Raw genomic sequence first — 26366 nt, 5'->3', positions numbered from 1 at the left:
CCTCTCTCTCTGCCCCTCCCCTGCTCATGCTCTCTCTCTCTCTCCTAGAAATAAATAAAACATTAAAAAAAAAAAAAAAAGAAAAGAAACTGGGGGGTAGGAGGAGAGACAATGACATGGTGGCCAATTAGAAGTGTTACAGTTGGAGGTTTGAAGCTAGGGTTTTCTTTTCTCTGAGAAATCTCTTTATGAAAATAAAGAAACCTTAGAAAATAAAATGACTGAAACATTTTTTTTTAAGTTTGTTTATTTTGAGAAAGAGAGAGCACTCACGCACAGGGGCCGGGGAGGGGCAGAGGGAGAGACAGAGACCGAGACAGAGAGACAGAAAGAATCCCAAGCAGGCTCTGCGCTGTCAGCATGGAGCCCAACATGGGGCTCAAACCCACTCAAACCATGAGATCATGACTTGAGCCGAAGTCAAGAATCTGAGTCACCCAGGTGGCCCCATGAAATATTTTAAATATTGCTACAATACCTAAGGACTTCTAAGAACTATAAATCAGTCTAACTATCGTAAGTATGCAGTTCAGGTTTAAGCAACCAAGTATGTTCTATCTCTATGCCTAGGACGTTAATAACAGAAAACTTCCCCTTCAGACTATTAGTCTGACTGGTGTCATGGTGAATCTTATGCATCAAACTGACTGGCCTAAGGAATGGCGAATAGCTGGTAAAACATTATTCTGGGGTGTCTGTGAAGGGGGTCTCCAGATTACCATTTGAATGACAGAATAAGTAAAGGCAGGGGAAGGGAAAAGTCCCTGTCAGAGCTGGGACATCCATCTTCTACCCTTGGCTGTCCATGCCTCTGGTTCTCAGGCCTTTAGGCTTTGGACCAAAACTATACCACTGGTTTGCCTGGGCCTCCCAGCTTGCACAATGCAAACTGTGGTACTTCTTTGCTTCCAGAGGTGTGAGCCAATGCCTCATCATAAATATTTCTGTAGATCTATATATAATCAGTTGTTCTATTTCTCTGGAGAATCCAGACTCATACATACAACATGGGCAACCACTGTATTTGTCTGTCCTGTGCACAAGTCTACACTCCCAGCATCCAGCACAATGCCTTGTCCATTGGAAATGCTCAGTAACATTTGCTGAATTAAAGAATGAAAAGCCATATTACAGGCTCTAACAGGCTAAGGAGTGCCTGACATGGCAGATGACAAAAAACAAAACAAGAAATACAAAACCACTCTGTACTACAAGTATAAAATCATCAGGAGGACTCTATTCTCCTTTGATTCAAAACAGCCAAGTAATTACAAAAGTTTAAAAGTAACATAGGGTTGGGGCGCCTGGGTGGCTTAGTCGGTTAAGCGTCCGACTTTCGCTTAGGTCATGATCTCGCGGTTCGTGGGTTCGAGCCCCGTGTCGGGCTCTGTGCTGACTGCCAGCTCAGAGCCTGGAGCCTGCTTCAGATTCTGTGTCTCCCTCTCTCTCTGACCCTCCCCTGCTCACGCTGTCTCTCTCTCTCTCTCTCTCCTAGAAATAAATAAAACATTAAAAAAATTAAAAAAAAAAAAAGTAACATAGGGCACATGCTTGGGTGGCTAGGTCAGTTAAGTGTCCAATTCTCAATTCCTGCTCAGGTCATGAACTTACCCTTTGGGAGTTCTAGCCCCATGTCAGATGGGCGTGGAGCCTGCTTAGAATTCTCTCTCTCTCTGGCTTTCTCTTGCCCTTTTCTTCCCCAACTTGTGCTCGAGTCTCTTGCATGTGCTCTTTCTCTCTCAAAAATAAATAGGGGCCCTGGGGTGGCTCAGGTGGTTAAGCTTCCGAGTCTTGCTTTTGAACTCAGGTCATGATCTCATTGTTCAGGAGTTCAAGCCCCACAATGCAGTCCACACTAAGAGTGCTAGAGCCTGTTTGGGATCTCTCCCCCTCTCTGACTTTCTCCAGCTCTTTCTCTCTCCCTCAAAATAAATAAACTTAAAAAAATAGACATTTAAAGGTGATATTCTTAACAGGGAGAGATCTCTTTCTGTGCCTTTTATCTTCCCATCTTTAGGCCATTAATCTCGAAGTCTTTACTAAACAACTAAAAACTCTGAGCACTGAGTCAGTGCTGTAACAAATGGCATCTCCATTCTCAGGATATGATCTATCAAACTTATTTTCTCGCCAACTTATCCTCATCTGATATTATGTTCCTTTTTGTGAGGGTAGAAAAGAAGATCTGGTCTGGGGATGGCACCTGAGTGGTTTGCTCAGTCGGTTAAGTGTCCGACTTTGGCTCAGGTCATGATCTCACGGTTGGTGGGTTCCAGTCCTGTGTCGAGCTCTGTGCTGACAGCTCAGAACCTAGAGCCTGCTTCAGATTCTGTGTCTTCCTCTCTCTCTGCCCCTCCCCTGCTCATGCTCTCTCTCGCAAAAATAAACATTAAAAAAAAAAAAAAAAAAGAAAAGATCATCTGGTCTAGTACAATCTTTCTGACAACCCCCACCCCCCACGATCCTAAATTACCAGACTCTAAATAAGAGGGGCACTCTCAACCACAATACAACCCTTCTATTCTCAATTTAAATACTAGAGTCGCAAATCCTTCTGGTCCTGTGTTCATTTGATTACTTGTGGAAGCCGCAGGCATCTGTGAACTTGAATCAGACGCTGTAACCTCTAACCTAAAACTGTCAGTACTTATTAAGCTCCATCTTATTAATGGCATTCATCAGGAAAACAGAACAAATAATGCAAGACAGGTTCAACTACATTCTCATTTATGGTAACTCTTCAGCCCTTTTTGAAACAGAACTAGACACAGCACTAAATATGGGTTAACTCTTGGTTTTCTATTGATTCTCAATAAACAAAATTGCTGTATAATTCTCATTCTCCTTAAGCTTCCCTGGCCGTAACTACTCTGTAGATTTGTGGCCTTTATTTTGAATACAACACACCTAGAATGTAATGACTTAAACTTGATTCCTTCTGCCACCAAAAATTTAACAGTATCCATCTATTTCCGCCTCTTGTAACTTCACATTTAAAATACAACCCGGATTTTAAAAAGCTAGCAACACATAATTTTTATCCATAATCCTTTGGATTTATAACTTGCAGGAATACCTCTAAAATGGTTTGAGATCCAGGGCATTTTCACTAGAGAAAAGACACTCAATGCACTGTAGGAAACTGAAAAATCAGGTTTAATAAAGAAAACACCATAGAATACCCAGGACTATAAACACAAATACAGATGAGACAGATTTCTCCACACTGACAACTTATTTAGACATGAAGTAATTAAGAACCACAGTTTTAGCTGTAGGTATAACAATCAAAGTAATAATGGATAATTTCAAGAAATTTTAGATATTAATTCAATCTTTTAATTCTTTCTTAGAACTGTTCAACCTTTTTTACCTGCCTGATTTTCCCACCTTTACAATCTCACAAGCCTGGGGAGGGCATTAATAAACATGGAAGTAACTGGGAATTAAACAAGGCTAGTAAGGGAAAAGACAATAATTATTGGGGGGAAAAAAGAAATAGTGGAAATCTACCAAATGAATGACCAACCTTGCATCAAATGTATTTAGCCACAATGACAAAGAACTTGTCCAAACAAGCTGGAGAATGGAGGCGGAGTAACTCATTCTATACCAAAATCTCTAAAACATTTTGGTGCTGCAGATCGCCCACCTTTCTAGTCTGATAGTCTATGGACTCCTCCAAATATTTTAAATGCAGAAAATAAAATACATAGCATTATAAAGGAAAATTACAGGGAAATTTCACTATAATAAAAGTACTTAAATTTGATACAGCAATGTACAAGCTCTTTAGTAGTGCATTAAATATTGATATGGGGCAGATCTAACTAATATGAAATTATGAAGGAGCAAGGAGTGTAAACAATATTCTGAGATTTCTGCAACAATAATGTGTTATGGAAACATGGTGATAAATCCAGAAGGCACTGCTAAAGATAGTGGAGATTTCTTGCCTACATTTATAATAGATAAAGATTTCCCCCTATTTACCATGGGGTTATGTCCTGATAAACTCCTAAGTTGAAAATATACTACATCAAAAATACACTTAATACCATAATATGCCGAACATCATAACTTAGCCTAGCCTACCTTAATCATACTTAGAACACTTAAATTTAGCCTATAGTTGAGCAAAGTCCTCTAACACAAAACCTATTTTACAAAAAAGTGTTCAACATCTCCTGTTATTTGTTCAATACTGTACTGAAAGGGGAAAACAGAACTGCCTGAGTACAAACAGCTGTAATGTACCAGGGGTTTGTCCTCGTGAGCACCCAGCTGACTGGGAGACGCCTCCCCACTGCTGCCCCACAACCTCATGAGAGAGTCCTACCACATACTGCTAGCCTGGGGAAAGAGCAAAATGCAAAAATTCAAAGTATGGTTTCTACTGAATGCGTATCACTCTCACATGACCACAAGGTCTAAGACTCATAAGTCAGTCAAACGATCTGAAGTCTGGGACCATCTTACTAGATTCAGTTAGAAGGTCATGAAAATAAAGATGTAATTTTTTCCCCCTATCTACCACTGGAGAGGATAGAGTGAGGGATATCCATACCAAATTAAGAATCCCTGTTTCAAAACTATTTTGCTTTTTAAAAAATTTTATTGTTTTTTATTTTAATTCTAGTATAGTTAACATGCAGTGTTTTCGTTGGTTCAGGTGTACAATGCAGAGATTCAACAATTCTATACACTGCTCAATGTTCACCCTGAGTGTACTCTTTAATCCCCATCACTTATTTCACCTGTTACCCCCTTCCTCAAAACCAAGTTTTAAGTTAAAGAGGCCAGAGTGAGCTCTGAAAAGCTGGGAATCAAATGTTACGTTGTGATCTGCAATACTATCGTCAACTAAGATGATTCGTTTTCCGTCTCCATTCTAACCCTCCTAACTGCTACTACTAATCCTCTGCAGACAATATCGCCTTCAAGATCCTTGAATTAATGCTATAATGTTTTCATATTTCTCAGTCTCCCTGTTCCCTGCCCTTTGCATTCAAAGATGCATAAATATACCTTAATCAAAAAAAAAAAAAAAAAAAAAAAAAAAAAAAAAAAAAAAAAAAAAAAAAAAAAAAAAAAAAAAAAAAAAAAAACAAACCAAAACCAAAACCAAAAAATGTGCTTTGATATGTATCATTAGCCAGTACTCAAGGTACTATTCATTGATACATTCAGTATTTATGGTATCTAACAAGACAAAACCAAATAATTCCTGCTCTCATAGCTTACAGCACAGCGTGTGTAGCAAATAAATAAGTAACACATTTGATGGAGAGACCAGTGCTGAGAGGGCCCAAATTATGGCAACCCAATCTATCTTTTAGACGAAGTCATTTAAGGAACGCTTTACTGACAAAGAAGCATGGTTGATCCTTGAAGTGTCAAATGGATGATGGCCAGGTAAAGGGATGGATGGGAGTTAGGAGGGTGCCTGAAGTTTGGTATTCACAAGAAACTGAAAGTAGCCAAGGACGGTTAAGACACAGTGAAACAAGGTCACCTTATTTTCTCGTTCACCAGTTGAAAACCTAGTTTCAAGCTGCCATCTTACTCTCATTTTTTTTCTTGATTCCCAGCAAAATGGTTATCATTCTCACCATACTACCCCAAATTGTATTTCAAAGATCACAAATGGGGATGCCTGGGTGGCTCAGTTGGTTGAGTGTCTGACTCGGGGTTTTGGCTCAGGTCATGATCTCATGGTTCATGAGTTCAAGCCCCACAGTGGGCTCTAGGTTGGCAGAGCCTACTTGGGATTCTTTCTCTCCCTCCCTCTCTCCCTTCCCCTCCCCTGCTCACACTTGCTCACTCGCTCTCACTCTAAATAAATAAATGAACTTAAAGAAAAAACAAAAATCACAAGTGATCTTTGTCAGTCCTTATTGCCATTGTTCTAACATCAGTAGTAGTATTACCAGAAGATAGCATGTGGAGAAATGGACAATATACCTATAATACCGATTATAAAGGTTTTATCAAATCTTTATAAAAGCTTTATCAAATCTTTAAAAACATCCTAAGTAGAGACAGAAAGTCCATTAGTGGTTGTCTAGGGATGACAGGATATGGACAGTGATTGTTAATGGGTTCAAGTTTCCTTTGAGGCTGATGAAAATATTCTAAAAAAAAATTTCCCCCCAAATCTGTTTCTCCAGTGTCTGACTCAATACTTATTGAGAACCTACTATGTATCTGGAACTGATGTTATAGTTATATTATATATTAACAAGCTCCGTAGATAATAATTATGCATGGATGATGGTGAGAAATGCTAAGCAGGGTTCACGGGGAACCGTAATGGGGTCCTGCTGACTTGACCAATCAAAGCAGTCTATAGATGGTTCAGAGTACTACTGGAGGCCAACACTCAAGATACCATCCCTTTGATGTTAAGGAAACATATCCTCCTCACACTGAAATGTAAATATTTCCTCTTAACTTTCAGCAAGAGAGCCAAATTCACAACAATATGCCAAATGCACGGCATATGCTCAAAAAGAATGGAAGTCTCACAAAATTTCCATCTGTAACTGAAATGTGCCCAGTATCTTGAACTATGCCTGGCACATAGTAGGCACTCACATGTTTGTTGACTGAATGAAAGAAATGCTTGTTTATCCTCTAGAAAATACTGTAAGAGGTGTAAAATTTATTAAGTTCACCAAGACATTTTTGAACATTTGAGCTCTCATTAGAAGAGGAGAAGCTAACATTACTCTGTTCTTTAGGAGGGATACAAATTATTAATTTCATGGAGGTTCAAAAATGGGAACACCAGGATTTCAGTAAATGGAACTCTCTCGTAAGAATAATCATAATTGGGCGCCTGAGGGACTCAGTCAGTTAAGAACTGGACTCGATTTCAGCTCAGGTCACGATTTCATGGTTTGTGGGTTTGAGCCCCACCATCAGGCTCCACAATGACAGTGCAGAGTTTGCTTGGGATTCTCTCTCTACCCCTTACCCCCTCGTTCTCGCGCTCTCAAATAAACTAGAAAAATTTTTAAAAAGATTCTCTCTCCCTCCCTCTGCCCCTCACTTGCTGTTTATAAAGAAAAAGAATTGTAATCCAGTGAAAACAGCCAAAAAGAAAACAATCTAACCTCAATACATAATGAACAGCAAAGTAAAAGGAATGGAAAAGAAGGGTATTTATGTAAAAGTATAAAAAACTCCAGTCTGCTTAGAAAAATTTCATTATGTTAGTTGTTACCAAAAACAATGTATTAAACACTTTAAATCTAACAAAAACCCTGGAAATTGACACTTAAAACTTAGAGAAATTTCATGCTATTACTTTCCAACAAAGTAGCTTATAACCAGATCTTAAACTCTCCTTTTTGTGAAAGTCACACTGAGGACAGAACAGTCTGGCAGTCTAGGCAAATATAACAGATTAAGTACTTAGAATAGCTTCCAGGTGAGCTGAAATACAGGATAGCCTCAATTTCAGATTAATTTGCACATCTCCCCACTATACACTCAATGGAGGCATGAGTGAAACAAACGAAACACAGGGGTGACCTATACGATGTACACTTAGCCACTGTCACCATCTTGTCTCCCTTAAAAAAAATCCTCTAGTACAAAAGTTGCAAAGTCCTTATGTTGAACTGGAACCAAAAGAAACCGCAAAAGGCCAACACCACTAAGAGATACTAAGAGAGGGGCGCCTGGGTGGCTTAGTGGGTTAAGCGTCCGACTTTCGCTTAGGTCATGATCTCGCGGTTCGCTGCGCTGGGCTCTGTGCTGACTGCCAGCTCAGAGCCTGGAGCCTATTTCAGAGTCTGTGTCTCCCTCTCTCTCTGACCCTCCCCTGCTCGCTCGCTCTCTCTCTCTCTGCTAGAAATAAATAAAACATTTTAAAAAAATTAAAAAAAAAGTAAATGCACATAAATAAAATAGAAGCAGAATGTCCTTATTATGAACCACTAGTGCCTTTTCCCCTGACACTTCTAAGAAACATAAAAGAGACCTCTATCAGCAAGACATGGTTGTTTCCCTCAAGAAATTACTAGAATGCTTTCTTCTGGACTGTATCTGAGACATGTAAGTACAACGATGATTTCAAATACTGGTGTCAGATACTTTTCAGAAATCAAAGCATCTGATTGTATGGAATTACAGTGTACTTTCCAGTGCCATGGTTTCTTGGCATAGGATTTCCTTAGTTAACCTTATTCATAGGAGGAGGTAAATCGGAAACCAATCTTATGGAATTATAGTGGGTGGGTGTGCGCAGGGAAGCACTATTCTAACCTTGAAATATGGTGCAGTAAAATGGTTCCAAAAAGGTTGCACATCAGAATTGCCTGGGGAGCTTTTATAATTCTTGATGCCTAAGGTATACCCCAAACCCATTACATCACAATATGTAAGGGGTGCCTGGGTGGCTCAGTTGGTTAAGCGTCCAACTTCGGCTCAGGTCATGATCTCATGGTTCGTGAGTTCGAGCCCCGCGTTGGGTTCTGTGCTGGCAGCTCAGAGCCTGGAGCCTGTTTCAGAGTCTGTGTCTCCCTCTCTGCCCCTCCCCTGCTCATGCTCTGTCTCTCTCTGTCTCAAAAATAAATAAACTATTAAAAAAAAAAAAAACCTAAAAAAATAAAAAATAAAATAAAAAAATTTCATGGTCCTAATCTCTCACAGTTCAAGAGTTTGAGCCCTGCATTAGGCTCTGCACTGGTAGTACAGAGCCTGCCTGGGATTCTCTCTCTCTCTCTCTCTCTCTCACAAAATAAACTCAAAAAAATATAATAATAATAAATAAATAAAACAAAACACGTAAGATTAGGAGCCAGGGTCATTTTTCCCCCAAAGCTCTCCATGTGATTCCAATGCGCAGCGAAGTCTGGGAACCACTGGTAGTCTGAAAAGGCAGTGAGATCTATTCAAGCAACACACCAGCCATGTGACTAGGCAAATTAACCTCTCCCTCTTTGTATGAAAACCCCATTACAGGACTGTGGTGATGACTAAATAAGACCAAGTACAATGTCTGAATAATGGTCGAGTCTACTTTTCTTTCTTGAGCATAGACGGAAAAAGGAACATTTAGCCACACTGAATTCAACCAAGCACCCACTTACTTCAGTAGTAGGTTATTAATGTTATAAATAAAAGACAAATATACATTAAAGTCAGAGCAAATTATTACTGCATCAGGGAACAGAAGAACCATATTTTAGCCCACTGATCCCGTCAATTTATATCATGCATTAAAAAACTTAAGACCTAGTTAATCGAAATTCCTTTTATAAAAATGAAAACTGACTTTACAAATTATAGAATTATAGGTTGAAATCTAGATGACATCACAGGCAGATCCCTAACTCTTGACTCTCCATTTCCCTTTATATTGAGGATCAGAATGTATTCTCCAGCTCAATCTTTTTGTACAACAAAAAGTCCATTAAAACATATCTCACTGAAGACTTTCAGAAAAGGAAGAGGCAGTATTCCATTCTGCTGCTTCTAAGCAGAATAAGGCAAAGATCTCAATTGCCACTCTGTGTTCATCACCCCCACCTGATGATTTCATTAGGCAAGTTGTGATAGACTTATCATGGTGATAGAAAGATTACTAACCTGTAGTCTTGCATATGAGTGGACAAATCAACATCATATCCAGGAAAAAACAGTATGTAAAAATAATCCAAGAGACCAACATAAAGAAACATAAAACCTACCTTGTCACAAAAAAGTAGTTTACCAAGGATGAGCAGTATTAAAAAAAAAAAAAAAAAAAATCAGGGGTGCCTAGGTGGCTCAGTCAGTTAAGTGTTCAACTCTTGTTTCTGTCGGCTCAAGTCATGAACTAACAGTTTGTGGGATCGAGCCCTGTGTCAGGCTCTGTGCTAACAGCATGGAGCCTGCTTGGGATTCTCTCTTCCCTCTCTCTGCCATTCCCCCTACTCTCCCTCTCTCAAAATAAATAAACATTAAAAAAAGTCTTTTAAAAAATCAAATATGCTTTATCTCAATAGGGAATGTGGGTCATGTCACTGTGTGCATTTGTCAAACCTCATCTGATGGCACATTAAACGTTGTGCAATTTACTATATACAAATTACATTTCATTTTTAAAAATTATATCTCATTTTTTAAAAAAACACCATTAAAAATGCATTAGTCCATGTTAAGTGATTACTGATCATTTAAATTTCACAAGCCACCTGAGATTATTTTGGAAACAAAAACAGTAGCAAAACTCATCTTTTAACTAAGTATTTTTATTTTGAAAGCTATTAAGGTGCTCACCTAACCTCAGAAAAACTACTGTTAAAGTAAAGGACTGATAATAATATACCAAAATAAGCTTAAATGATTCAATGTGTAAGTTGTCTCCAATTCAATTTATAACCTTTATAGACTTCTTGACATTAAAGTTCCTCACTACACACTGACAAATCAGAGAAAAACCTCATTAAATGATACTTTAGGTACTTTGAAACAAAATGATCTAGCTCTAAAAATGATTCAAGCCAAGGTGGTTAAAGTACATACTCTATACAAGGGCTCACAAGCATTTACTCCTATTTAAGCTGTAAATCAATATTGTCCAACATAAGGTCTCATCCTGTAATCCTTGGAGCCAAAGGGAGACAATAAAATTCTAAACATCTAGTTAAATAATAACAGTAAGTAACCTGTATTTACAGAATAGATTTTCATTCTGAGACCAAACGCCATAAACTGAAGGGGGCATAGCATGGCTCTGTAGCTCACATGAAAAGGTGTGGGGTATGTGAACAGGCATGATTTGACCTTGAAAGGTGAAAATGGCTCAGAAAAATTAGGAGTTAGGAGACTCTAGTAACCTTTCTGAGAATCGGTAGTCTAATTTTATTATGAGATATTAGGCTTATCTCTCAAGTTTCATTTAGCTCACAAATGCTACTTAACCATCATCACATTATTCCACAACTTGAACCCATTATAAGCCAATATAAAGCACCTTTACTATACTGTGGATTCAGTTAGCACAAATTGAAAACAACGTTTCTCATGCATCCAATGATCTGTAACAAATAAAGACCTATCCAGTGCAGATGGCATCTTTGTTTTCGGGTAACAGCAGTAGAACTTATTTGCAAGATATATGCTCAGTGCCAAGAAGCTTAGATTAAAATTTAAGCTGCTTTCAACACTGAATAGTAAGGATTAACTAATACTTTATAAACATCTTCTTTAATACTTAAGATTCAGAGAGGGCAAAGAAACAAAATGGTTAAAAAAACAAGGGAACAATTCTCCCATGCCCCCTCCCATCTTCTTATTCATTTCCCCATAAAAATACATTCCATTAATTTACTTCCTTCTAAATGGTAACTGATAATTTATCTGATGCAGATGGCATTTTTAATGGTCTTGAGTGGGGTGTCTGTACAGTTAAGATTCAAACGTAAAACCTACATTTAGCATCAAACAGTGATGAAATGCTTTCCAACTACTATTATCCAAAAAGTCATCTTAAAATGTCAGCGCTGGAAGTTCTGAGATCAACTAGGCCAACAACTTGGATTTAGGAAGGGTACCTTTTTCAAATAAAATTCTACCCAAAAGCTCAGTAGGCAAAAAACTTTTTCTAGGGAGTAGGAAACCCTAAACCTTTCTGTCCAGTATTTTCCTTTCCTATTCCAACAGAATTAGAAAAATACTAACTTGGTAAAATCCTCTTTGCATTTCCTAGACGAGGAAACTAACTGACAGGCCCAAAGAGTACTGACTGGCCCCAGATCACTCTATCAATACCCATGGCAAATCTAGGGCTTGCTAGCATTAAGCGCTTCTTTAGAGATCACGTTAATTCAATTCAAATTGAGTACCCCAAACAGAAGGTTGTACCAGAAATACAGTAATTTTTAAATTTTTAAAAAAGATATTTTGAGAGAGCAAGGGAGGGACAGAGATAGAGGGAAAGAGAAATACAGTAATTTTTAAGGAGCTTCCAGAAGTCAATTAACGATTTTGGTTTTCCAACTAAAGAATGACCCTAGTTTCTTAATACGGAGACTGACCACCACCCTCATTCCTGGTCATTACACCAGCAATGGATGCATGCACTGCTTCTGCAGAACAATAGATCCTTTACTATTTTTTAATCAGGTCTGCTATGTGGGCCAGTAATTTTGAGCCCTTGTTCTAGGATATCCCAAAGTATCTTAAAATAAATTAGGGGGAGGGAGGCAGGGAAGAAAATGAGTCGCAAATTCCAAATCTTTAAAAAGTAAGCTCTACGCCCAACATGGGACCTGAAGTCATGGCCTTAAGGATCAAGACTCACAAGTTCTACTGACTGAGCCAGCCAGGCACCAAAATTCTAAATTTTTTACATTTATATCCATCTAAAACAAAGGATAACACACAGCTTTATTTAATCTCACCAAACTAATGTCAATTTAATTCAGTATTTACCAAGTAAATATTTATTGTGTGTACGCTATATATAGGTAACGTGGAAATAGCGGGGAACAAAATGACGAGGTGGGAAGTTGTAACCACCCAAAAGAAGAATGTTTATGTAAGTCTTTCTTACCCTTTTCACTTCAGCAGAAAAACAGTTCTCTCACACTTTACAGCCAATAAGCCACTACTGTTTCTGCGTCCCAGACTCTCCCACTCCTAAAACAAATTTACTCTTTCCCCACCCTCGTCCAATGGCTTTCTGAACTACAGACTACTCCCAGAAGCCACCGGGGTTTCTTGGATGCCCTCCCCAACCAGTTCGACCAAGCTCTCTTCCTTAAAGCCAGATCCTGAAATACCACCGCCTCTCCCAGGAAGCATTAATTTGAAAGCCAGCTTAATCTCTCTTTAGCTCCACCCACAGTTTATAACTACAACTCTCTGCACTCAGCATCTTATAATAGTTGCCTATTATTTTGCTCCCAAGTTAATTTCATTTATTCATGTGCTTATTCAGTATAGGAAGCATTGCTCTCGTTGGTCCGTACATACCAGCACTGTTCTTAAGTAAAAGCCACCAGATAAAAGGGTTTAGCACTGAAAATGCCAGACGCTTAATGCTTTTGGAAAATTATTTTGAATACATTAAATTCAACCTGATTTGCGAAATATATAAAACCTCCCCACGTAGATGAATCTAAAGAGCTAAGTGAGAGACGTCAGACACAAATGACCTCAGACAGTAGGACTGCATGGCTGTAAAATTCGGGGATAAACCACAGTGATGGAAAGCAAATCAGTGGGGGCTGGTAGTGGAGGGATGTATTTAAAGGCACAAGGAAAGGAGTTTAAAGCTTCGGGGCTAATGCAACTGACTTTTAATTTTGAGGGAGAAAAAAACAAGACATTTTAATAAAGTTCTTAAAAAACGTTTTTCCATTTTTCAAGAATAACATTTATTTTATTTTCCAAACAAGCAGGTTTTCGGGGGGGGGGGGGGGGTCGACGGATAGGAATCACTTAAAATCTCCCATCATGTTGGATTTGCACATTTTCTACCTTACCAAATAAACCTAGAATTTCCTTCCAAATGATTTACTTTATCACTTACAACCAAAAATATCTACCAGCATTGGAGATTTTTTTTAACGTTTGTATTACTCTGGTTGTTTCCACATCTGAATTAATGTATGCAAACCGGTCCTTAATTCATAAGGAATATAAACTGGAATAGAAAATGAGGTTACATTAACTATCATTCTAGTTGGTTCTTAGCTCTCTCTGGTTCTTTTTGCAAATGTTATTTTTGAGTAATTGCTGGAAAATGGCTTGGCTTTAAACTATTTTAGCATCTATTCTAGGTAGATGCTCTTTAATCTCAAAGTCAAATGAACAACCTTTAAAGTTAACCATTAAAAAAAAACACGTCAATCTCTGGTCATCTTTTACCCTGATCACTACTACTATTTGCCTTCACTAGTATCCTATCCCCCCAAAAGGCTACAGTTTCCCCATGTGAGGAGTTACAGATACAAGTAACTCAACAGGTTAAAGCTACTTACCACAGTGTGGTTCTGTGATTAATCTTCCTTTTAATACGACTGATCTGAGTCCATTTCAACACAGCAGTGCTCAAACTGCCTTTGCCACTACTCATAAAAATTCAGTGCTCAAACTAAATGTGGCAAACATAACCCTTCATGAAAGAACAGTTAACACTTTCAAAGGGGCTATGAGGGATTTCGCACAGTATAATTTAACAATTTCACGTCGCATCTGCTGCAGAGATAACACACTGTCATTATGCCACCTCCTTCCTTGAACCCCCCGCCGCCTGCAGCTTTATTCTCGGCTTTTCAAAGGTTTAATCCACTTAGGGCTGCTAACGAGGGAATCAAGGAAGGGTAACTTGTGGACCCAAGCACAGAAAAGGGCAGGAATATGTGGTTGAGTCACGTCGTTCCGCCATTTTCTAAGCGGAGGAGGAAGACATGTTGGAACAAAAACACAACAAAAGAGCAGCCATTTCCCAAGCCGGCTCCAATAGCAACCCGAACTGGCCGAGCCCGGTCACTTGGCGGCTTCAAATCCACGTCCCTGGATAGACCTACGAACATCAGAGGTGCCGGCGCAAAGAAAGCAGCAGACAACCCTTCCGCGTAGGGATCAAAGATGACCCGCACACTCCGAACTGCAAACGAAAGCCTCTGGGGGGAAGACGGAAGCTAAATGGAACAGTGTAACAAACTGAAATTCTACACGAAGTTGGCAAACCAAAAATGTACTCGGTGATTGTGGTGGCTCACGGTTCACGGGAAGCCACCGGATAGAGTAAAACCCAGGAAGCTCAAACAGCAAGGCCCGGAGTCAGCTGGTGCTATTACTTGCCTCTGCCCGTCCCCCCCCCCCAACATTCCGTACTTCCCTCGGTGCGCCGCCTGTTTGCTTATGGGTTCTTACCGTATGTGGGGGATGCCAACCCCACCTTGAAGAATCTTATAGAGTTTGCTCTCGTACAGCAACTGGGGATGCCTGGCCTTCTGAGATTCTAGCTTCACTGCCACTTCCTGCAGGGGAAAGAAGGGATGATGGCATCAACATCCCTAAGGATTCAATGTCACTTGGGAAAGGAGGGGACACGTTAGCACAGCTCCAACTCGAGACTACACGGTGAAGTAAGAGGCTCAGAAGAGAAAGGTCTCTGAAATTACAAAACGAGGCAACCAAGCCTCAAAGGCCTCTTCGGGGGGTAGTGACGAAACCGGCACGTCCCCGAAGGTGCAGGAAAATGATTCATCCAGAAAACGTAATGAAAGGTTTAGAAGGAAACTGACGATCGAAAGCAAGAACCCCAATAAATCCACACAGAGAGAAAACCATGGGGATCACAGAAAGGCGATTTTGCCGCTCTCACCTTAAACTACGGCTTAAAAAGTTCGGTTAACGTGCATTTTCAACAAGGTGGGAAACTTCATAGTTCTCCCACCCTTTCTATCGGGTTCTTTGCCTTTTAGGGAAAGAGAGCGGGGGAGGTTCCTAAGCCGGGGAAACTGGCTCCCTCTGGACTCCCTTCCCCAGTACATGCGTGAGGTGGGGAAAGGCCTGAACACTTTGGGGGTTGGGGCGGGGGGGGGTGGTGAGGACTGGCGCAGCGCGATCGTGAACCCCACCCCAGGTGATTACCTCGCCGTTGGTAATGTTGATCGCCAGATAAATGTCCCCGAAGGAGCCAGACCCGATCTTCCGTACCAGTTTATATTTCCCTCCGACAATGAACTCGGCCTTGGAGCCGCTGCTGCTCGCCATCCTGAGAGACGAAGATGGAGGCTGGGGCCAAGCCCCGACACCTCTGAGGGGAAGACAGAGGCCGCTGGGGCTGGTCCACGGAGCAAGGCTGCGGAGGAGGGCGGCAGGAAACGGAAAGCGCTGGCTCTTTCAAGGCGTTACAGGGCCCAGGATCGGTCAAAGGGAACCCGATCGCCGCCGCTCAGTCAGGCTTCTTTTGCCAGGCCGCAGCTTAGAGGGGTTTCTCGCGGTTACCAGGCTGGGCCACTTGTTTCTGGGCGGCCGCCGCTGCCTCGCTTTCACGGCAACGTCGCGGGCTGGAAAAGGGGCGCGGTGGTTTAGGGCGGCGATACCGCTGCCACCACTGCCGCCGGCTCCCGCCCGGAGGGACCCCTGTCACTCCGCCGACGCCGCCATCTTGTTACTCCGGCTCCAGCCAACACAAAATGCCCCCAGTCCCCGGGAGCCGCTTCTTCACGGCGCGGAGCACTCTGGGAAAGGGAGCTCGGGCGCTAGCCCCGGAGGGTCGGCAACCAGAGGGAGGGCGGAACCGGATCCGTGAGAGTCGCGGCCCACGCTCCGAGCGTCACCCCGTCACCGCCCAACCACGCATGCGTAAGGCAACCCTGCTGATTGCGCAGGCGTGCGGCAGGCTCTCCTCACCCCCGCCCGGGGCTCACTTCCACTTCCGGTTGGTGGCTCTTCCTGTCTTACTACCTGTTAGAGAGTTGCGTCGGGCCCGCCTGGTGTCTGAAAGGCCCGGTGGCTCTCGGCCTCTAGAGCTTGTTAGGGAGGAGTCACCTTCATTTTTCGTGGAAGGTGGGAACTTCTGGCCTCTTTGGGAGTTGGTTTCTGGCCTTTGCTCCTCTTTCGAGGCGTCTTTTAACCTTTGATCTATCCTCGGGCCACTCCCTCGGACCGGCCTATTCCAGCCAAATTCTGTTTTGCGAGAGGCTGTCTCCTCTGGTGGAGAGGGAGAGAAAAGCAGCCGTGGCCGGCCTGGGTTTGTGCAGGTCTCCCGGTTTGGGCAGAGTCTATCTAGCTCATTAGTCTTAAGAATTCGAGTTCTGCGCTTAATGGAGTGTTGGAGAAGCTCGTATTACAGGAAGGGTAAAGAAGGAAAGCAGGAGTTAGTTGTCTTGCCGTCCTATGTCTTTGTGTTGTTGCTCCGCCAATACTAGTTGGTCCCCAGGGGAAAAAAAACTAATACCCGACTCATAATTTTACTGGCAGATCAGTCAACAGAATGAAATTTACAACTGTGGGAAAACTGCGCGTAGAAGTTATTATCCCTCCCCACCCCCCCGCGACTCCGTAGTCTGGTCGTGTTGAAAACTGCAGTACTGACTCAAAAAACATAGGGTGGAAATAACTATTACAAAAATAAGGTTGATAACGTTTAAAACAGCAAACGTTAATGTTACTGTTAACGTTTATACAGTAAGACTTATTACTAGAACTTGATTGTAAAGAAGTCAAATTTTGACCACATTTTGGTTTATAAAATTTGACCCAAGGAAACGGCTGAGTAGTAATGATTACAAAAGAAAGCTCCATAAGCTGATGCTATCATCTGTAATATGAATCAAACCCTGATGAATGAATCAAACCTCACTTGTAAAAATGGAAACGAAATCTCTCAAAATAATTGCATTAAAATGGAAATGGAAAAAAATGTAGACCCGACTCCAACCTTGAAAGCTGATTAAGTAATTAGCAATGGGGTTCATCCTGAAAGATATCTTTAACAAAATTCCTCCATGTGATTCCTATTCCGACTTAAATACGTGTATTCATAAAGCTCTAGTCCAAATATGTTGAAATGTGAAAACATCCCCTAAAGTTTAGAGTGAAGTTTTGATGCACTACCAAAATTCACACGCTGCCTGTCTCCCAAATCAGCACTATTAGACATTTTCCTTTAGGGACTCCAAAGCGTGTTTGGCCTACCTAAAATTCTCTGCTATTAGATTCTGGTCTTAAAGAAAAGAAAAGAAAAGCCAAGTGTAAGCATCTTGAAGTTTCCAGAGATGGCTACTATTCTACTGATTTTCTACCACCGACATCCAAAAGTGAATGGATTCCACAGCTTGAGGAAAACCCCACAGGGCAAATGGGGTATCCATTGAAAAATTGTTTTGGTCTGGTGAGGATACAGTTGCTCCATTGTGGGATGGAAGGTGGGATGGAATGGGGATAGAGGTGTGCATGGAATGGACTAGGTTATTCCAGCACTGACAGTTTCCCTGCAAACAGGTCTGTGTAGGGACAGGGGCAAGTTTTGCATAAAGTTATTAGAAAAATAAGAACAGTATAATGCATATTTTTCTTTGATTTTATTTTAATTTCAAATTATACTTTATTCTGAGATTTTTATCTTCCTACTCATGTCATCAAAGTGCCATTTTAGGTGACTGGATGGCTCAGTCAGTTAAGCATCCGACTTGGGCTCAGGTCATGATCTCATGGTTCGTGGGTTCGAGCTCCGCATTGGGCTCTTTGCTGACAGCTCAGAGCCTGGAGCCTGCTTCGGATTCTGTGTCTCCTTCTCTGCCCCTCCCCAGCCTCTTTCTCAAAACTAAACAAACATTAAAAATAAATTAAGAAGAATAAAGTGCTCTTTTATAGGAGCACCTGGCTGGCTCAGTTGTAAGAGCATATGACTCTTGATCTTGAGGTTGTGAGTTTGAGCCCCACATGGGGTGTAAATAAATAAAATACATACAACTTAAAAAAAAAAAAAGCTATGGATTTAAAAAAAATAAAGTGACCTTTTGTAAAATGGTCCCAATAGGAGATGGTTGTTTTGTTCTTTTGTTCATACCCTTATTTATCAAAGTTAAAAGTTGACATTTTTATGTTTGCCCTCCTTTTTTGTTGCTGTTCGAAATCAAACACTCTGGAACTCACTAGTCTAAATGACTTTTAGACGACCTTCCAACTCTAAGATCTGGTGATGATTTTATGTATGTTTGGCGAGCCTCCTGATTTGTTTCCTGCCTGTCATAGTCACTATTCCGCACTGACAGTTTCCCGCAAAATGCTCTAAAATGCCATAGTAGTAGTTGTAGCCTTTTCAAAAGTGATTTCGGTTGATTCCATCTTAAGATTTAAATGTGTCAGATTTAAGAAGACGCAAGTTGGTGGAGGCAGTTAATGTAGAAAACAAGTTTTTAGGTGTTGGCTATGACTCAGCCTTTTCCTTAAAATCATACATCATTTGTGGTCATTTTCAACTTCAGCAATTGAAGAATTACCTGTTTTTAGTGCTACTATTAGAGTTACAAATCATTCTGTACTTACTGAATCAGCAGCAGCTTTGGTGTAATGGAAGGAGACTTCTAAAATGTGCCAAAATGCAATTCCTGGATCACATGAATTCACTAAAAATATAACCAAAAATATAGACTAAAAATTTGAGACCTTCAGAGAAATTTAGAGATCATCTAGTTCAGTAATATTTTTAGATGCTTTGCCATGTGCAGTGTGGCTTCACACACATCAATTGTGTCCCACTAGGAAAAAAGCGGCTTGTTCAAGATCACACAGGTCCTAATGGCCAAGAAAAGACTAGAACCCCAATGTCCAAGCAAAGGAAAGAGAAAAAGGAGGGGCAGAATGGCAATTGGGACAATTGTGCCCCAGCGATTACATTCATAGGACAAGATGAATTGAGAACCTTTTTTGTAAGGAAAGGCACTGTGTTTACCCAAGGAATGGTCACTGCTAACCAGAGTGCATTTGGAGTAAAATGATAAAGACAAGCACAACACTTATAGGTGGATGCTGTAAGGAGGAAAATAAAAACAAGGGTGGTCTGCCTATCTCTGAGTTGTTCGGTACAAATAAATAGGAAAGAATGGAAGATGTCAAACACCATCTCAGGTGTTGTTCAACTGCCTTGTGCACAGCCAGTGTCAGATAAGTGAGTTAGGGGAGAGACTGAAAAAGAGACCATCAGAAATATTCTGTTGGGTCAGAGTGATAATCCATTTAGTCTCTTTTCCAGTCTTTGACAGTGACAGCAATTTCTGTGTCCCTTTCTTATCTCAGGTCCCGTTTCCCCTATCTGCATTGTTCATGAGGTTTTGTAAAAGTGGATAGCTGCATCTGTGGTCTCTATTTTAAATACGTTTGACACATTCTTATTGTGAACATTTCTTTCTTTTTTTTTTTTTTAATGTTTTTTATTTATTTCTAGGAGAGAGAGAGAGACAGCGTGAGCAGGGGAGGGTCAGAGAGAGAGGGAGTCACAGACTGAAACAGGCTCCAGGTTCTGAGCTGGCAGTCAGCACAGAGCCCGACGCGGGGCTCGAACCCACGAACCGCGAGATCATGACCTAAGCGAAAGTCGGACGCTTAACCGACTAAGCCACCCAGGCGCCCCAGAACATTTCTTACTTTCTATGGAGTCATTAGCCATAATTTCAATTAATTTCATTCCTTAGCTCATTTATGTTTTGACCCATATGGCTTCAAGATTCTGAAGACTGATAAGGTCCAATGTATGCTACCCAATGACTTTTTTATAATCATCTACACCTATAAGTGTTCACTGTCCTTTTCCTTATAATTGTCAATATTCATTTGAAAAATTTAGATAAATCAGAAAAAAAAGAAGCCAAAAATCTCTTAAGAGATAATCACCAAATGTTAACATGTTGCTGTGTATAAATGTCCAGTCTTTTTCTTTCTTTCTTTCTTTCTTTTGTTTTACTTTATTTTTGAGAGAGAAGTAGAGACAGCATGAGCAGGGGAAGGTCAGAGAGAGAGGGAGACACAGAATCTGAAACAGCCTCCAGGCTCTGAGCTAGCTGTTGGCACAGAGCCTGATGCGGGGTTCGAACCCATGAGCCGTGAGATCATGACCTGAGCCAAAGTCAGATGCTTAACCGACTGAGCCACCCAGGCACCCCTGTCCAGTCTTTTTCTATGCAGTGTGTGTGTGTGTGTTAGGTGTATGTGTATCTATCAAATATGTGTATATACACATATATTTAATTTTATTTCTTTTTTGTACATTTTGTTTCTTAAAATTTATAATAAGTAACCATAGTGCACATTCAGTTTTGACACCTGTTTTTTTTTCAATTAATAATTTATTGGAGACATATTTCCTTAGGTTAAAAAGAAAACCACATGCCCAAAATAGCCTCACGTGAGTTAAGGCCCCAAGTCAGTAGATCAGGGCTTAATACCTAATTGCAGTTTCATCCTCCCTCAGAAATGTCAGTCTTAACCCGTCAGTCAGGAATTTTCTGATAAGCACCAATGAGATCATCTGTCTCTTGGACCTCCCCCTGTCTCCCAAAGGAAGATGAGGTAATCTGTATAATGAGACCCCTGCCCTTCTCCCTAAGGGAAGGTGATGTTGCCTGAAACAATCCTTTCTTTTCTTTTGCTTGTAATTTTCTTGCCCCACCCTCCTTCCTATAAAAAACTTCCATCTTGTACAACTCCTCAGAGCTGCCTTCTACTTGCTAAATGAGATGCTGCCCAATTTGTGAATCATTTAATCAAGACAATTAGATCTTCAAATTTACTGGGTGGAATTTTGTTTTTTTAACACATCACTAAATAATCTTCCAAAGAATCATTTTTAACGTCTACCTATAAACAGCACTTGGAACAGCACTTGGAACAGCACTTGACCAAACCCAACTGAGTATTTTGGTTATTTCCAAACTTTTGCTAGTATAAACAATGCCTTTTTTAAATGTTTTTTAAAATTTATTTCTGAGAGAGAGAGACTGCATGAGCAGGGGAGGGTCAGAGAGAGAGGGAGACAGAATCTGAAGCAAGCTCCAGACTCTGAGCTGTCAGCACAGAGCCCGATGCGGACTCGAACCCACAAACCATGAGATCATGACCTGAGCTGAAGTCGGACACTTAACAGATTGAGCCACCCAGGCACCCCTATAAACAATGTTTTAATGAATATTTGTGCAGCTATATCTTTGCTTACATCCAAAATTAATTGGTTAGGGCATATTTCCAGAAATGCTACAAATTTAAAAACCCCCTGTATTGGGGCGCCTGGGTGTCTCAATCAGTTGAGCATCTGACTCTTGATTTCAGCTCAGGTTATGATCTCGTGATTCATGGGATCAAGTCCTGTGTCAAGCTCTGTGCTGTTAGTGCAGAGCCTGCCTGGGATTCTTTCTCTCCCCCTCTCTCTGCCCATCCCCTGCTCGCTCTCTCTCAAAATAAATAAACCTAAAAAAAAATAAATCCTTGTATCCTGAATAACCACTTCTAATTCTGTTTCAGTACAGTTTGTGATGATTATTCCCATATTCATGAGCTATCCTTGCATTTCTTAAATTTATCTTCACAATTAAATCTTAATTTTTTTCTGCCTATCCTTAAAAGAGGTTGTTAGGGTATTTTGCCTGACGACTTGTTGTTGTAAAGCCTAATAAACTTAATTAGAAGATTTCTTTGCAACTCTCCTGTTCTCTTCCCCACCCATTTTAAAATCTCAAGAATTTTGCAAGTCTGTGGTTTACAAGGATGTGCTCATGCAATTGAAAATGGCCCTATTATGGACACAGCTAGCTAGACACATTTGTTGGCCATTAGCGAAGCAATTGCATTCTACAGATATTTAGATTTAGTTGAAGGAGGGGGGACGATTAGTTTCCTGTAAAAAAGAATGAAGTCAAAGGCCTCTGGAAATCAAGACTGCAGTAAACAAGGGGCGCCTGGGTGGCTCAGTTGGTTAAGCGTCCGACTTCGGCTCAGGTCATGATCTCACGGTTTGTGGGTTCGAGCCCCGCGTCCAGCTCTTGTGCTGACAGCCAGCTCAGAGCCTGGAGCCTGTTTCAGATTCTGTGTCTCCCTCTCTTTCTGACCCTCCCCTGCTCATGCTGTCTCTCTCTCTCTCCCAGAAATGAATAAAACATTTAAAAAAAATTTTTTTAAAAAGACTGCAGTAAACAAAAGAGGAAAACCAGAATAATCTCTTATGTGTTCCAATCTCCCATATTTCATATGAGCTCAAGTATTCCCACAAAAATAAGTGTGCAAAGTCTTAGAGATGGGGGAGAATTCAACTTATTAGTGTTCTAAAATTTAGATTAACCCAGAGTTTACTGCAGACATGTTTAAATGCGTGAACTAGGATCTCAGTGTATTTTGTTCAATGAAAGCGTGTCGTTTTTCACCGTTTTAGGTAAATTTTAGGTAAATTGTTGCCATCTACATTTAGAGTGGTGGACCTGTAAGTTTTCCTAACTTTAAGCAAAACCCTATGGAAACAATATTAGAGCGATGGAAATTAGTTTTATTCTTAAAACATAGTCAAGGCGCCTGGGTGGCTCAGTACGCAGAGCATTCCACTCGTGATTTCCCATCAGGTCATGATCCCAGGGTCATGGGATTGAGCCCCGCATCAGGCTCTGAATTTAGCACAGAGATTCTGTCCCTCCCTTTCCTGTATTCACACCTGCTGGCTTGCTCGCGTGTGTTTTCTCTCTCTCTCTCAAATAAAAAAAAAAATTAATAAATAATGAACAAAATTTTATTAAAACGCTTGGGTGGGAGGGGAGAAACAAAAGTACCCTTTTATTTGGGTATTTGATGACTAGGTTAAATGATGTGAGGAAATGTATCCTTACCTAAGTAGTCATTAAAATCTGAATTTTAGTTGTGACTCTACCTTAAATGTTTTCTAGGCTTCAAGCTTGTAATCTTTTAAAAGAGAAATCAGATTCTAAGGTGCTTTCTAGCTTTACACATTGTGCTATCTACCGAAAATGACTTCTATCTTTTGAAGTAGAAAAAGGGAATAAACATACCCTCTCTTTTATAACTTCTTAAAATTCAGATAATAGATACAAATTCTACTGGGCAGGTTCTTAACCGTGTTCCTTAACACTTGTCAGGAAAATCAGCTTCTCTCTCTCTTTTTTTAAAATTTTCTTTAATATTTTATTTATTTCTGAGAGACAGAGAGAGACAGCTTGAGCAGGAGAGGGTGTGAGAGAGAGGGAGATACAGAATCTGAAACAGGCTCCAGGCTCTGAGCTGTCAGCACAGAGTCCGACACAGGGCTCGAATCCATGAGCGGTGAGATCATGACCTGAGCCGAAGTTGGACGCTTAACTGACTGAGCAACCCAAGTGCCCCAAGGAAAATAAGCCTCTCTACAGTGAAACACAGCAATAGATATATACAGTAGTTAGAAATTAGAGGGGACTCCAAATCACAGACTGGGAAATATCTTCTTTCTAATGTATTTTAAGAAAGGCAATAATTGAATCTTAGGTTTAGGTACAGCTCTTCCTAGAGGTAGCGGAGGGGCCTCAGTGAAATGACCTCTGTCGGTTTTTTATTTTTGAGTCTGAAAAAATCCTTACTTCGATTCTCATAGAAGGAAATCATGAAATGATTTTACTCTTCAACACGGCCTTATTCTTGGCAAGGAATGAGATTCAACAGTGAAAATCAAGCAAAGCTTGTTTCCTGTCTTCTTAAAATACTGCTTCCACTAGCCCCTCCCCTTCCCCTCGGTTGCTTTGAAATAATGCCTGAGGCTTTAACTCATTTGTCTGCAATGAACATTCTGCAGTGTCATATTTAAATGCCAGAGATATGTCCTGACAGGGAGGAAATTCAAATCGGTGATGGTCCCTGGACTCATTGAAAACCATACTAACAGCAGACCTTGAAATGATGAAATGCCCGAATTTCTCCTATGTTCCCCATCATATCTGAGTTGTATTGTTTGGGTCAGTTGGTCTGACCTGGCAATATTTCCATAATCAACTTCTATTTAAAATGTTCTCTTTTAATCACACGAACCATTAATTCCTGGAAATGTGCTGTTATGCGTCACATTCGGGGATATTTGTGTTGGCCATTTTTGTTTGCAAGCATTTTGTGTTGTGGAGTTTTCTGCCATTTGTGTCCCTTCCTTTTCTCAGCCCCTCTCTTCTCTTCCTCTGCATTGTTCATTAGCAAGGGCATGAAACTGTTCTCCCAGTGACTCATTATTACTCACTATAGTAATCTACTCTTCTTTGTGAGACTAAATTTGGAAGATGCTTGAGTTGCCATTCCTGAGGAGAGCGGTCCTGAAACACATCCTGTTAACTCCCAACTCCCCATGCTAGTGCCAGGAAGTCCTGATACTGATCACAGAAAAGGGCGTAGCTGCTCCATTTGATCCTGGTCACGCCCAGTGCTGCCACCAAAAGTCTTTCTGCAGTGAGCAGAGCCAGGGGCGGAAAAAAGAACTCTGGATCACAGGGCCCTAATCCACAAAGAGAGACAAGTCAAATTATATTTACATAGCCCTTTACAGTTCATCAAGTATTTGGTGATGCATTAACTTGTGCTTTTTCATGACCTGAACTAGAGGATCTGTTGTTACATTCGTCTTGTGTGTGCGGAGGGTGAGGCTCTGGAGAGGTATGGCGACTTATCCACCACCACTGGCCTTTGAGAACGCCTCACAATCAAAACCACCGTTCTGTGATGTATGCCTGTTTGCTCTCACAGTTAGCATGTCCTGTCCAGACCTAGGAGCCTGCTCTACATCTAAATCGGGAGCAGTTAGTAGTCACCACCTCAGTAGATCCAAGTTTGACTCAAATCATACCCCTGGAGCTGGTCGGCCCAGGCCATCTGCTGCTCAATTGATCTCTCAGTGTTGAAGTTCTGTAGCTTGGGTCTGGGTTCTGCCTTCCAGCTGAGCCGGAACTCCCACACTTCTGAGGGCTGATACTCATCCCCTCCATGCTCAGGAGTCCCTGGCTGTCTGGCTGATTCCTTGATCCTGGCTACCTGATCTTAGTTATTTACCTCCATCCTCCTGTCCCCAACAGCGCTTCCTCTTAGACAACACTGTTTACTCCTGCCTCGCCAGTGTTAATTTCTTTTGCTTCTTTCCCTTTCAGATTCTCAAGCCAACTGACCTATTTAAATCTATCTATCTACCAGACTTTTCAGCCCCTTCTTACTTCCTGTTGGACCCTGAACCTGATCGGAACTCCTATGGCTGTTTCTTTTCCGTGTTCTCTCTGCTAGACAAATGATAGATATAAGACCCTTTCTACTCATCTTCTGCCTCCTTCCAATCTACGTGAGACTTATATATATATATACATACATATGTAAGTCTATATACATATGTATGTATATATATATTTAAGTTTGTTTGGTTGTTTAAGTAATCTCTACTCCTAAGGTGGGGCTCCAACTCACACCCCGGAGATCAACCACCATATGCTCTTCCAACTGAGACACAAATATTTTATGTTTTCTTTTGCTGCTTAGAATTTCAAATCCTGGGGCGCCTGGGTGACCCAGCTGGTTAAGTGTCTGACTCTCCATTTCAGCTTAGGTCGTGATCTCATAGTTTTGAGACAGTCTCTGCGCTGAGCAAGGAGCCTACTTGGGATTCTCTCTCTCCCTCTCTTTCTGCCCCTCCCGTACTCCCTCTCAAAATAATTAAATAAACTTTAAAAAAAAAAAAAAGAATTTCAAGTCCTATTGACCTTCCTAGCTTATACTTTCTTGTCTCACACTGTATCATTGATTGCCATAGCTTCTGCCCTAGTTGAAATTGGATATGTAGAAGCACTTTGTTTAAGCCATAAACCTCATACAAATATACCCTGCTGCTGTTATTATTAGGTAATTCAAGCCAGAGGTGA

General features: G+C 40.9%; 1 protein-coding gene across 3 annotated transcripts in view; it reads right to left on the bottom strand.

Moving 5' to 3' along the window:
• Positions 1 to 16254, bottom strand: part of CSNK1A1 (casein kinase 1 alpha 1) — a 48076-nt gene extending 31822 nt beyond the window's left edge. Inside the window, exons 1-2 of one of the 3 annotated variants that reach the window (XM_039239506.1) lie at positions 15604 to 16254; positions 14881 to 14987 (exon numbers count right to left, since the gene is read on the bottom strand). In XM_039239506.1, the coding sequence (XP_039095437.1) occupies positions 14881 to 14987; positions 15604 to 15726 (230 nt within the window). In that variant the 5' untranslated portion in view covers positions 15727 to 16254. The remainder of the gene's footprint in view (positions 1 to 14880; positions 14988 to 15603) is intronic. The other 2 variants (XM_039239508.1, XM_039239507.1) reach the window with 2 other exon arrangements.
• Positions 16255 to 26366: the final 10112 nt, after the last annotated feature.

This window comes from Hyaena hyaena, unplaced genomic scaffold, assembly GCF_003009895.1.
Source record: "Hyaena hyaena isolate Hyena2069 unplaced genomic scaffold, ASM300989v1 scaffold_157, whole genome shotgun sequence".
Taxonomy (NCBI): domain Eukaryota; kingdom Metazoa; phylum Chordata; class Mammalia; order Carnivora; family Hyaenidae; genus Hyaena; species Hyaena hyaena.
The sequence above is the reverse complement of the archived record's forward strand: the minus strand, read 5'-3'. Positions and strand labels throughout refer to the sequence as shown.